General features: G+C 49.1%; 1 protein-coding gene across 1 annotated transcript in view; it reads left to right on the forward strand.

Moving 5' to 3' along the window:
- Nucleotides 1-5005: 5005 nt before the first annotated feature.
- LOC307063644 (forkhead-associated domain-containing protein 1-like) overlaps nucleotides 5006-12919 on the forward strand; it is a gene marked incomplete at both ends in the record, with an annotated part of 72446 nt that continues 64532 nt past the window's right edge. Inside the window, 1 exon segment of the mRNA XM_079719873.1 lies at nucleotides 5006-5116. Coding sequence (XP_079575999.1) covers nucleotides 5006-5116 — 111 coding nt within the window.

The following is a 12919-nucleotide window of genomic DNA, read 5'->3' on the forward strand; positions in this document are numbered from 1 at the left end:
TTCCCTGTCTGGGCCTCAGTGTCTCTGCTGAGCACACTTTCCCCTCTTCTGCTGGCCTTGGGGGATTGTTCCACTCTCATCACGGGTAATTCCTGGGGTTGGGGCCCTGCTGATCGTGGTGCCCTGTTGCCCTGTGGTATCCACCATCCCCATCGCCCCCACCCCCGACTTCGGGTCACAGAGCACATGATCCTGGCTGGAACAATCCCAACCCTGCCACACTCCCATCCCAGCCACTGCCGGTGGCCCCAGGAGTTGGCCCTGAGATCTGAGTAGGAAAATCAGAACCTCTACCTAGACAGTTTCAAATTGTGAGTGGAAGGTTAGCTCTTGCTTTCCTTTCGGATCTTGAGCTATGAGATGTGCCCCAGAGTCACAGGCTGCCATGTCCCTCCCACAAGGAGATGCCCGAGAGAATGAGGCCAAACCAGATCCCCGTATAAGAGGGGGTCGGGAGCAGGATGGATTGCCATACTCCCTGGATCCAACTGTCCCTTAAGCCAGGTCCACCCTTGCTTCCTGCGGGTTGGTTAAGCGATACCCTAACCCCTCCCACCTCTCCCATTCCTTCCCTGTATTAGTTTGCTAGGGTCAGCATGACAATGTGGCTTTTTAAAAACCAGAAATTTAATTTCTCACAGTTCTAGAGTCTAGAAATCCAAGACCAAAGCGTTGGCAGGGCTGGTTTCCCCTGAGGCCTCTCTCTTTGGCTTGTAGATGGCCGTCTTCTCCCTGTGTCCTCCCATGGTTTTCCCTCTGTGTGTGGCTGTGTCCTAATCTCCTGTTCTTATAAGGGAACCCGTCATATTGGATTAGGGTCCACCCTAATGACCACATGTTAAATTAATCACCTCTTTAAAGACCCCCATCTCCAAATACAGTCACCTTCTGAGGTACTGGGGGATAGGACTTCAACATATGAATTTGGGAGACACACTTCAGTCCACGACACTCCCTCACAGAGCCCCCCACTGCCTGCTTAAGTCGACTGGAGTTGGGTTTCAGTCTCTTGACCCTAAAAGAGACCAGTTAAGCTACTCACCGTCCACTAGGCTTGACCCCAAAGCGATCCCTGTCCCTTCTCCTACACCCTACATCCCACATACATATGCACACATGCTCACATGCATGCACACACACAACCTACCCCTGAATTTCAAGCACTCTATCTGCATCACATAGAATAACATGGAAAGATGAAATAATCTTAAATTCTTTTTTTTTTTTTTTTTGGACTGACCCAATCTTCCTAGCTAGAGATGCCCTCCTTTGAACTTGTGACATTGCAAAGTTAGAGGCCAAACTGCATTTGTGGGAAAGATGCCGCCCTGTGTCTCCTCACTGCCACCCGCTGTCTGGACACCCCGAGGAATGTCGCCCCACTTTCCATTTCTTGACGGGTTTCAATGCCGCTCTGTTCAGAAGGGTCTTCTCTGGGACCACTTGGCTCTAGCTCACAACACAGGTCAGTCCAGAGCTACGAGGGCAGAGCCAGTGTCACCCCAAGAACACTGAGCCCGAGAACACCTGGAGCCTGGCACTCCAGGCAGATGGCACTGTCTGAGGGAGAGCTGTAGACCCAACAGCGCCTCTGGCCTCAAATAGTGGACAAAAAAGAAACAGAACATGAAAGCAGGGGCTGTGAGGACAACAAACAATCCAGGAAGGGGAGAAGCCTGTGGGAGATGCCTGTTAGGTGGGCAGGGGGCCAAGCAGGCGAGTTCATTGGCACCTTCATTCTCAGGAGCTACCCGTGGCTGTTGTTTTGCGGCCACTTAACCCACGAACTTCAGCATCGAGGCCGTCAGTAGCATCAGGCTGACTTGCTAAAGATGGCACCCCTTTCACAGAGGCAGCCCCTCAGGTGTGTGGAGTCGTGAGGTGCAGTCTACGTTCATGGGAAAGCAACCTGCAACATCACCGAGGTCCATCTCCAAACCCGAGCAGAAAGTTCCTCTGAGGCTGGGTTCCCCAAGACAACCCTGACTGTGTCTGCCGCACCCACAAACCAGCTCTACATTATTGATTTCATGTCTTAGTCCATTCGGGCTGCTATAACCTAGTACCCTAGACTGGGGGCATCTAAACAACAGAAATGTATTTCTCACAGTTCTGGAGGCTGGAAGTGTGAGATCAGGGTGCCGGTAGGGTTGAGGGCTCTCACCAGGGCCCTCTTCCAGGTGGCAGACAGCTGTCTTCTCATTGTGTCCTCAAGAGGTGGAGGGGACCAGGGAGATCTCTGGGGTCTTTTTAAAATAAGGGCACTAATCCCATTCATGAGGGCTCCACCCTTGTGACCTAATCACCTCCCAAAGGCCCCACTGCCAAATACCAAAGCATTGGGGATCAAGTTTCAACATATGAATTTGGGGGGTATAACCCTTCAGTCCATAACATTTCATATACATGTATTTTATTTTATTTTATTATTTTTTTTAATTAATTTATTTATTTTTTATTAGTTTCTGCTTTATAACAAAGTGAATCAGTCATACATACACATCTGTTCCCACATCCCTTCCCTATTGCGTCTCCCTCCCTCCCACCCTCCCTATCCCACCCCTCCAGGCGGTCACAAAGCACCGAGCTGATCTCCCTGTGCTCTGCGGCTGCTTCCCACTATCTATCCACCTTACGTTTGGTAGTGTATATATGTCCATGCCTCTCTCTCACTTTGTCACAGCTTACCCTTCACCCTCCCCATATCCTCAAGTCCGTTCTCAAGTAGGTCTGTGTCTTTATTCCCGTTTTACCCCTAGGTTCTTTATGACATTTTTTTTTTTAAATTCCATATATATGTGTTAGCATACGGTATTTGTCTTTCTCTTTCTGACTTACTTCACTCTGTATGACAGACTCTAGGTCTATCCACCTCATTACAAATAGCTCAGTTTCGTTCCTTTTTATGGCTGAGTAATATTCCATTGTATATATGTGCCACATCTTCTTTATCCATTCATCCGATGATGGACACTTAGGTTGTTTCCAGCTCCGGGCTATTGTGAATAGAGCTGCAATGAACATTTTGGTACATGTCTCTTTTTGAATTATGGTCTTCTCAGGGTATATGCCTAGTAGTGGGATTGCTGGGTCATATGGTAGTTCTATTTTTAGTTTTTTAAGGAACCTCCATACTGTTCTCCATAGTGGCTGTACCAATTCACATTCCCACCAGCAGTGCAAGAGTGTTCCCTTTTCTCCACACCCTCTCCAGTATTTATTGTTTGTAGATTTCTTGATGATGGCCATTCTGACTGGTGTGAGGTGATATCTCATTGTAGTTTTGATTTGCATTTCTCTAATGATTAATGATGTTGAGCATTCTTTCATGTGTTTGTTGGCAGTCTGCATATACATGTATTTTAAATTTGGCTCAGGCCCTACATTGCTACTTACTTCTGTGAAACCACAGACCCATGATGCTGACTTTATTTTTTCTAACACATCAACATCCATATACACACATGTACAAGTATGTACAAAGTATACGTACCTATATGTGAAGAGTGTGCCCATAACTATGTGAAGAGCTACTGCAGCAAATGCTTGTCTGTGTATCCCCCATGATCAGACCACACTCCATGAGGGGTACAGGCGCGGCACTGGGAGCCACTCGTGTTCCAGAGCACAGACAGAGTTCTCACTCAGCATCTGAAGCCCTTGCGTGACGGCAACCTGGTGTTTCTTAAACAGCACACACATGTTGCCCCTCTGACTCCCAGTTACAGACCCTCAAGCCTTCTCCTTGGTTCTTCTTCATGGTCTCCTCTCCTCTCCCTTCCATCTCCTCCTCTTCTGGACATCCCCTTCATAAATATGTCACTGAACTCAAACACGGAGCCCCCAATGGATCTGAGCAGTAGCCTCTCAATCAGGGCCCATTTGCTGAGGGCCAGGCCCTGTGTCAAGGGCTCTACATGTTATTTATTGTCTCAAGTTCTCTCAACAACCCCGACAGACAAGACCTTGGCCCAAGGTCACAAAACCAGCAGTAGCAAAAGTAGGACTCCTGAACCCAGATACTTTTAACCACTATATTATATCCTTCTTTAACTTGGATGTTATGTTTCTAATAATATGACCAAATAGAGCATCAGCTTTTTTTAAAAAAAAAAAAAGTCCACATCCCACAGGTGGCCATTTAACTTACAGGCTGCTAAAATCACTGGTGCTCAAGTCAAGCTGCCCTTGAGAGTCACTGGAGAAGTCATGGTAAGAATTCAGATTCCCAGGTCTTATCCCAAACTTAGTAAATTAGAATTTAGAGGTAGGGCTTGGGGATCTACATTCTAAAGCTAAACTGCAGGTTTTCTGATGAAGGAGGTGTGGAGTGGGGCTCAAGCAGATGTATTTCTCAAAACCTCTTTGGGTGATTCTGTGGCACAGCTTGGGACCACCGCCCTAGGGTAATAACTCCAGTGTAGACAGTTCTTGGGCAGTTACAGCTTGCCGTCCCACACCTCTCCACTAGATGGTGAGAGGATACATCCCTCACCACCCCAGCCCAGCCCAACCCAGGAAGAGCAAAGCAGCACGGACAGCACAGCAAACCAGGCCCAGCAAACCAGCTTCACAGGGATCCCTGTCCCCTCCCTGCAGCCCAAAAAGGGTGGCCCTTGTTTCCCCACGGAAGGCAAGAAACACATCTTCAGTGGGACAGGCAAAATTTGGAAGCCGGCCTCAGGACAAATTTGGAACCTGTGGACCCACCCAGATTCCCTCCCACCCAGGCAACCCCCCAGCGGGAGTCCAGCTGCGATATGGGGCTGATACCAACCAGGAGGGCTTCCTCTGCTGATACAACTCCATCACGAGGCGCCAGCGGTTTCCCTTCCCCTGAGAGGGCCCAGGTGGGTGGCCTCCAGGAGCAGGACACCTGTGGTGAGGCAGCTGGCGAGCAGCAGGCCATTCATTGTTCCCAGGGAGAGAAGGCTATAAAAACAGCCCCACAGGACCACGTGGGCAGCCCAGAGGGAGTCAGACACACAGCTGGGGCACCTGAGGAATGGCCATAAACTTCACCTTGTCCAGCACCTGCCTCCTCCTCACGTTCCTGCAGAAAAAAGGCGCCTTCCTCCTGGCCTCTGGGCGTGCCAAGGAGGACCCCTCCCTCTGGGTGCCAGGACACCACAGGGACAATGGGGCAGCCCACAGACTTATGGCCCCCCATACATCCACCTCCTAGTCCCCAGAACATGTGACTATGTTTCCTTATGTGGCAAAGGGGAATCACAGTTGCTGATGGAATTGATTGCTAATCAGGTGACCTTAAAATAGGGAGATTATCCTATTTTAATATGGTCTGGGTGGGCCCACTGTAATCCCATGGGGCCTTAAAAGAGGACGAGGGAAGCAGAAGAGGAGAGAGGAGGGAGGTGTGACGAGGGAACAGGGTCAGAGTGAGGTGATGTGTAAAAAAGCCTCAACCACCATTTCTGGTTTTGAAGATGGAGGGAGGGGCCACAAGCCAAGGAACGCAGGCACCTCTAGAAGCCAGAAAAAGCAAGGAATTGGATTCTCTTCCGGAGCCTCCAGAAAGAACGTGGTCCTGCCCACACCTTAATTTTTAGCCCAGTGAGGCCCGTGTCAGACTTCTGACCTACAGAACTATAAAATAATGCATTTGGGTTGTTTTGGCCACTGAGTTTGGTAATTTGTTACAGCAGCCCTAGGAAACTATTACACAGGTCAAGGCAGCCTCTCAAGGTGGATCACACTTGATCCTCAGCTCGGCCCCAGTGGGGCAGGTGAAACGACCTCCATTTTACAGACAAGGCTCAGTGAGGCTGAGAAATGTGCAAGTTTCACGTTGCAGGTAAAGAGGAAAAGCTGGCATCAAACTGTTTCTGCCTGACTCCAAATCTGTGTTCTTTCTAAAGCACCTGATCTCAAATTGGTGCCCAGGGACAGCAGGCGGCTCCTAAAACAGCTCCAATGGTTCCACATCCTGGTGCTCATGCTCTAGTCAAATTCCCTCCCCTGGAACATGACTTGCTTCTAAGAATACAAACCAGCAAAAAGGATGGGTGTCACTCCTGAGATTAGGTTATAAAAGACTGAACTCACTCACTCTCCATCTCTCTGTTGTTCTCTGGCCCTTCTTTGCTCTCATCGATGAAGCCACCTGCCAAGTTGTAAGCTGAGCTACGGAGAGCCCCATGTGGCAAGGAACTGAGGGCGCTCTCAGACCAACAGCCTGCAAGGACCTGATCCTGCCAGGGATGAGGCTGGAGGCAGCTCCTGCCTTGTGGAGTCTTGAGCTGATTCAGCTCCTGCTGGTACCTTCACTGAAGACTGTGAGCGACCTTGAGCCAGGGACCCCCAGCTAAGCCACGCCTGAATCCTGACCCTTAGAAGCTGTGAGATAATGAATGTTGTTTTTTCCCAGAACCATCAAGTTTGGGGGAAATTTGTTACACAGCAGTAGATAACTAATACACCAAAGTAACAATGATTTACAGAAACACAGCACTTCCTTTCCAAAGTGTGTATGTGACTTTTAAAAGTGTGATGAAAACTGGGATGGGGACCATGCACCTCTAACTGATAAATGACATCTATTTCATAGGTAACAGAAATTAATAATGACAATAATAATAGCTCATCTTACAAAGTGCTTACTAGGTTCAGGAACTATTCTAAGTTCTTTAATACAATACAATAAAATTCATTCAGTCCTCACAGCAACCCCACAAGCAAGTATTCTTAGAATCACTATTTTACGGATGAAGAGACTGAGGCACAGAAAGGTTAGGTTGTACTGTATATATTAAAGCAAATGTGAGGATTTTTTTATTTTATACATATAGGGGTTTGTGTTTATTTAATATGGTGCTATTAATTATGTATCATCTTTTATATGTAGTAATAATCAGTAAATTTTTCAACATGATTATTTTAAAGTTATATAATTGTTTCTAACAATGCCACACATGTGCTATAATACATTGTTTTGTTTCCTTCTGTTGAACGGTCATATCTGAAGCATTAACATGCCACGTTACAACTCACCCTGAGTAGAAGTCAGTGAATAATATGACTGAATTATTAGTATAAAAAATGCAAATGTCACACACAGTATTATGCATTTCATCCAAATATTCCTGAAGTATATGCCAATGTTATCCTTGGAAAAAGAGCCTGAAAAGCTGTTGAACCACAGAAATACAGTTAAGCATTGCCATTCAGATAGATCATCATTATTGTGAACATTTTATTTTTGTTTTGTTTTGTTTTTTGTTTTTGTGTTACGCAGGCCTCTCACTATTGTGGCCTCTCCCGTTGCGGAGCACAGGCTCCGGACGCGCAGGCTCAGCGGCCATGGCTCACGGGCCCAGCCGCTCCGCGGCATGTGGGATCTTCCCAGACCGGGGCACGAACCCGTGTCCCCTGCATCGGCAGGCGGACTCTCAACCACTGTGCCACCAGGGAAGTCCTATTGTGAACATTTTAAAACAGACATAGTGAAAGAATTTTACAGCAAGCATAGGTATATTCGCCACCCAGACTGTACCATTTACATTTTACTGAACTTTATCACATATCTATCTGTCTCTTATGCCTTTACCCATCCATCAATACATCTGATTTTTTATGCATTCAAATGTGTTTTATTGGGAAGAATGTAAAAGTTGCACGAATTTGTTTAAGGTAAACCACAGTATTGTACAGCAAGTCCGTGCTTGTCAAGACGTAGCTCCAGCTTTGCCCCCGATCCCGGGGCATGGGCCCACTTCTTTCCTGGCAGGGCAAAGTTTGAGAAATGGCATCACATGGAGCCTGGGGGTTCTCTCCACGAATGAGCAGGTGTCTCTGTGGGAAGCTGCTGCCCAGGACAGAGGCCATCGGACAGAGGCCACCAGCCCTCACAGCACAAGGCTGAGGACACAAACACCCGAGGCGTGAAACACGGGGACATCCGAGGGAGCCTGGGGCAGGACCAAGAGCTCCAGGCTAATATCTCAGCCCCTGGCCTGAGAAAACCCACACACCATGCTGTATTCTTTATGCTTAATGTTGGAGTGGCATCCTCCTCACCCTGGAGGAACTAACCAACATTTATCAGTCACTTCCCACATGCCAGGTACTGTGATGGGCACTGGTCATTCATCAAGCGACCAAAAGTGCCCTGGCTGCTGCCCTCCTGGAGCTGACAACATGGAGGGAACAGGCACCAAAGATTTTTTTTCCCTAAGTTTTCAAATTTTTTTATTTATTTATTTTTCATTTTTTATTGGAGTATAGTTGGTTTACAATGTTGTGTTAGCTTCAGGTGTACAGCAAAGTGAATCAGTTATACATATACATATATCAACCCTCTTTTAGATTCTTTTCCCATATAGGGCATTACAGAGTACTGAGTAGAGTTCCTTGTGCTATCCAGTAGGTTCTTATTAGCTATCTATTTTATATACAGTAGTGTGTATATGTCAATCCCAAACTCCAATTTATCCAAATGACATTTGTGATAAATATCACAAAGGCACGACCCAGCAGAGCTGAACTCCACCTTTCAGAAAAGGAGAAAGTGTTTTTCATTCTTTTCTTGATTTCTGCCCCCAGCTCTTACCCCATGAACCACTTATGAATGGTGGCCGGGAGCTCAGTTTGCAAAGCCGGGTCCCAAGGATATGTAGGCACAGAGGAGGTCATTTCCCCTGCCCCAGCTGGGCATGTGCAGCCGCTGGACTGCATTCTCCAAATTGCCGCTTCCAGTCTAGTTGTAGGTCCAATTCCAGGGGAATGAGCCTCTCCTCAGAGCGCAGTCGTGGAGACTAAGACCCTGCCCGTGAGCCTGCCTGCTTGCCTGGGTTCAGATGCCCATGTGGCCGCTTACCGGCTGTGGGATTGCTAACCTCTCTGAGCCTCAGTCTAGTCATCTGTAAAATGGGGTGGCAGTAACCCTTCCTGGGTTGTCGTGAGGATAAAATGAGAAGGGACCCATAGGCACTTGGCGGCGTCTCCCCCAGGCGGTTGTTAGGGTTTACCGGTTACAGCTCTTGTAATTCTTCTTCTCTTCCTTGCACAGTTGTCCATGTGAGCCCTTGTAACCCATTGAGAAATTTCTGCCTCTGGGGGTGGGGGTCATCTCCAGCCTGAGGCCAAGGAGCTGGGGCAAGGCAATAGCAAGATGCTGCTGCCTGGGCTCCTCGAGAAGGGCTGTGATGGGAGGAGGTGGGATGCGGGGACGTCGGGGAGCCGGGCCTGGGAGGCAGCCCTGCCAATGCTCCTTCCCCCGGGCCTCCTTCCTGGTCCTCAGCACAGCTGTGCGCCTGCTTGTCTCCAGCTGCTCCCTGAGCTTCTTAACTCCCTCAGCCTGAGAAGTGGCCTTTTCCGCAAGCCACTGCAGGCACAGAACCCACATTCTTCAGGAATTTTCCAGAATTGCCCAAGACAGGAAGACTCCTCACCAGCCAAAGGATCAGAGGAGCCTGGGATCAGCACTTTGTTTCTTGACCAGGTCAGCCCAGGGACATGGGAGCTGGCTGGTGGGGCCCTGCCTTTCTCATGGACAGCAGGGCCATGAGTTCTGATGAGCTCACATCACAGGTGAGGGTATCGAGGCTCAGAGAGGAGACGTGGCTTGCCGAAGTTGACGCAGCTTGCAAGGGTCAAAGCCAGGTATTTAAAAAAAAAAAAAAAAAAGAAAGCCAGGACTGGAGCTACAACTTGGATCTCACTCTTCTTAATCCTGGCAGAGAGAACGGCTCTACAATCATCACTTAAAGAAGAAATCCCCAAAGCAGTGGTGGCCAGATGGAACCTCACGGAACCCCAGAGGGCTCTGAGGAACCCCATAAGTACATGGAGGAACACGCAATCCACAACTCACCCCTGAGCAGGAGCTACTTTTCTACAATCCATGGAGGCTCACTTGTAGCTGAAAGAGGATGGGATTTAGCACCCGGACCTGTCTTCAAGGTTGGTCCCAACACTTACCTCCTGCATGGCCTTGGCCTAGATGAGAACCCAATCTCAGTCGCTTCATCTGGAAAGGGTCATGGGAATAGTTGTATCCTTCTCTCCCTGGGCTGCTGGGGGACTGGATGAGCCTCGACTAAAGGAGCATCGTGAGCAGCAAAGCCTTTAAATCCTGGGATAAAATAGTCACAGCTGAGCTCACCATACACCCACGCACTAGAGCTCAGACTGGGGAGTGGTTCTAGCTGAGAGGGGGCAGCTGGGGCAGAGGAATAGTTTGGAATTCTATCTGGAATGAAAATACAGTAAGTCCCCTACGTACAAACCTTCAAGTTGCGAACTTTCGAAGACGCGAACGTGCGTTCGCATGTCCGAACACATGTTAGTTCATGTGTCTGGTGCACGTTGTCACGTGCATGCATCCTCTACAGGTGGTTGTGCAGCTTGCCCTCCGTCGCCTGTTACTGAGGATACTTCAGCTCTACCATCTCCCACCTCCTCTCCCTCCTCCAGTCAGTAACTCTTCTTGCCTGTTCACTGGATGCCAGCCCCTGTGTGCCAGCTGTTGTACTGTACTATTGTGCTTTTCAAGGTACTGTACTGTGGGCTTCCCTGGTGGTGCAGTGGTTGAGAGTCCGCCTGACGATGCGGGGGACGTGGGTTCATGCCCCGGTCCGGGAAAATCCCACATGCCGCGGAGCGGCTGGGTCCGTGAGCCATGGCCGCTGAGCCTGCGCATCCGGAGCCTGTGCTCTGCAACGGGAGAGGCCACAACGGTGAGAGGCCTGCGTACCGCAAAACAAAACAAAACAAAACAAAAAACAAGGTACTGTACTGTAAGACTAAAAATGTTTTCTTGGGCTTCCCTGGTGGCGCAGTGGTTGAGAGTCCGCCTGCCGATGCAGGGGACACGGGTTCGTGCCCCGGTCTGGGAAGATCCCACATGCCGCGGAGCGGCTAGGCCCGTGAGCCATGGCTGCTGGGCCTGCGCGTCCAGAGCCTGTGCTCCGCAACGGGAGAGGCCACAGCAGTGAGAAGCCCACGTAATGCAAAAAAAAAAAAAAAAAAAAAAAAAAAAGTTTTCTTTATTTTTTGTTTGTTTGTTTTTATGTATTATTGTGTGAAAAAGGCTTATAAACCCATTACAGTACAGCACTACATAGCCGATTGTGTTAGTTGGGTACCTAGGCTAACTCTGTTGGACTTATGAACAAATTGGACTTACAAACGTGCTCTCAGAAAGGAACTCGTTCGTATGTAGGGCACTTGCTGAACATCATGCTGTGATGCTCACACGTTCATTCATCAAACGCTTATCAAGTGCCTTCTCTCGGTGGGACCCCAAGCTTGTCATGGGCACTAAGGAAACCAATGGGGCACAGTCCCTCCCCTCAGGGAGCTTACATTCTACTAGAAGAAGACATGTAAGCAAATAAATTCCCTGAAGAGTAATGGGAGCTCTCAAGTGGCACCCGAGGCCCAGAAAAGGACAAAAAGAGGGGTGCCCTGATCCCCTGGGGCTCTCCAGTGTGCTTCATATGCGTGCTTGGAATGATAGAACAGCTACTGTCTTTAACCAGAATTTGAGAAACACACAGGAAAGAGGAGAGAGGTGTCAGAGCAGAGTAGAAAGGGCCCTGCACCGGTGGTCAGAATATGTGAGTTCAAGGCCAGCACCGCCTCTGATTGGCTGTGGGACCCTGGGCTTGGAAGCCACAGCCTTCGCTGGCCTCAGCTTCCCATCTGGAAATGAAAGCATCTGGATATTGCAGCCCTTCCAGCCCCAACAACAGGGATGCTAGAAAAGATGGCGATGTTATGATTAGGACACTCAGCCAAACAGGCCCTGAACTAGGTGGCCCAGCTGGACTGCGCTCCCCAGGGAGACAGCGGGGTGGGGGCGTGAGGGGCAGCCCCAGGCCCCTCCCTCAGCTCTGTGCCTTTGTCCCAGAGGTATCCTCCACCCTTCACAGGCTCATCCCCAGCGTCCTCGTGGCTCCCTTTGAGAAGCGGAGCCCCGGTAATTAATGTTTCTGCCACACAGAACGTAGGGCTGCTGGGTTACTCAGCACGGCCAGGAGTGGGCAGAAACGACCTGTGTGGGAGCACCACCTCGGGCTCAGCTGAGGGTGGACAGTAGGGCTGTGGATGGCTGGCTCCCTTAAGCGTGTGGATGAAAGACGGTCATTATCGGGCCAGCCACGGATAAATGTGTTTGTCACACACCACTCATTTGCTGTACTATTATTCTGGCTCATGAAATAAAATGGACACGGAAGACAGAACGTGGAAAAACAAAAAAGATAAACGTATTGTACTATATGCCCAAAACATACATATTAAGAGGGAGATGTAGGGCTTCCCTGGTGGCACAGTGGTTGAGAGTCCGCCTGCCGATGCAGGGGACACGGGTTCGTGCCCCGGTCCGGGAAGATCCCACATGCTGTGGAGTGGCTGGGTCCGTGAGCCATGGCCGCCGAGCCTGCGCGTCCTGAGCCTGTGCTCCGCAACGGGAGAGGCCACAGCAGTGAGAGGCCTGTGTATCGCAACAAAAAAAAAAAAAAAAAAAAAGAGGGAGATGTAAATAGTTTTCTGACACATTCTATTAACTCTGAATCAGTATTTTTTTCTATCAAAAATGTTAGATAACTTTTATAAGTGAAAAGTTATTCCTATTGTTCCATTCCAGCAATTTCTACAATTATTCATAGGACTTGCATAGATCTTTGTGGGCTAGCTTGAAAAACCACCTTGTTTTCTTTTCTTTTTTCCTTCAATTTTATTTATTTATTCGTTTGTTTGTTTGTTTTTGGCTGCGTTGGGTCTTCGTTGCTGCGCGGGCTTTCTCTGGTTGCGGCGAGTGGGGGCTACTCTTCGTTGCGGTGCTCGGGCTTCTCATTGCGGTGGCTTCTCTTGTTGCGGAGCACGGGCTCTAGGCGCGCAGGCTCAGTAGTTGTGGCGCACGGGCTTAGTTGCTCTGTGGCATGTGGGATCTTCC

The sequence above is a fragment of the Hyperoodon ampullatus genome (genome assembly GCF_949752795.1).
Source record: "Hyperoodon ampullatus genome assembly, chromosome: 2".
NCBI lineage: Eukaryota > Metazoa > Chordata > Mammalia > Artiodactyla > Ziphiidae > Hyperoodon > Hyperoodon ampullatus.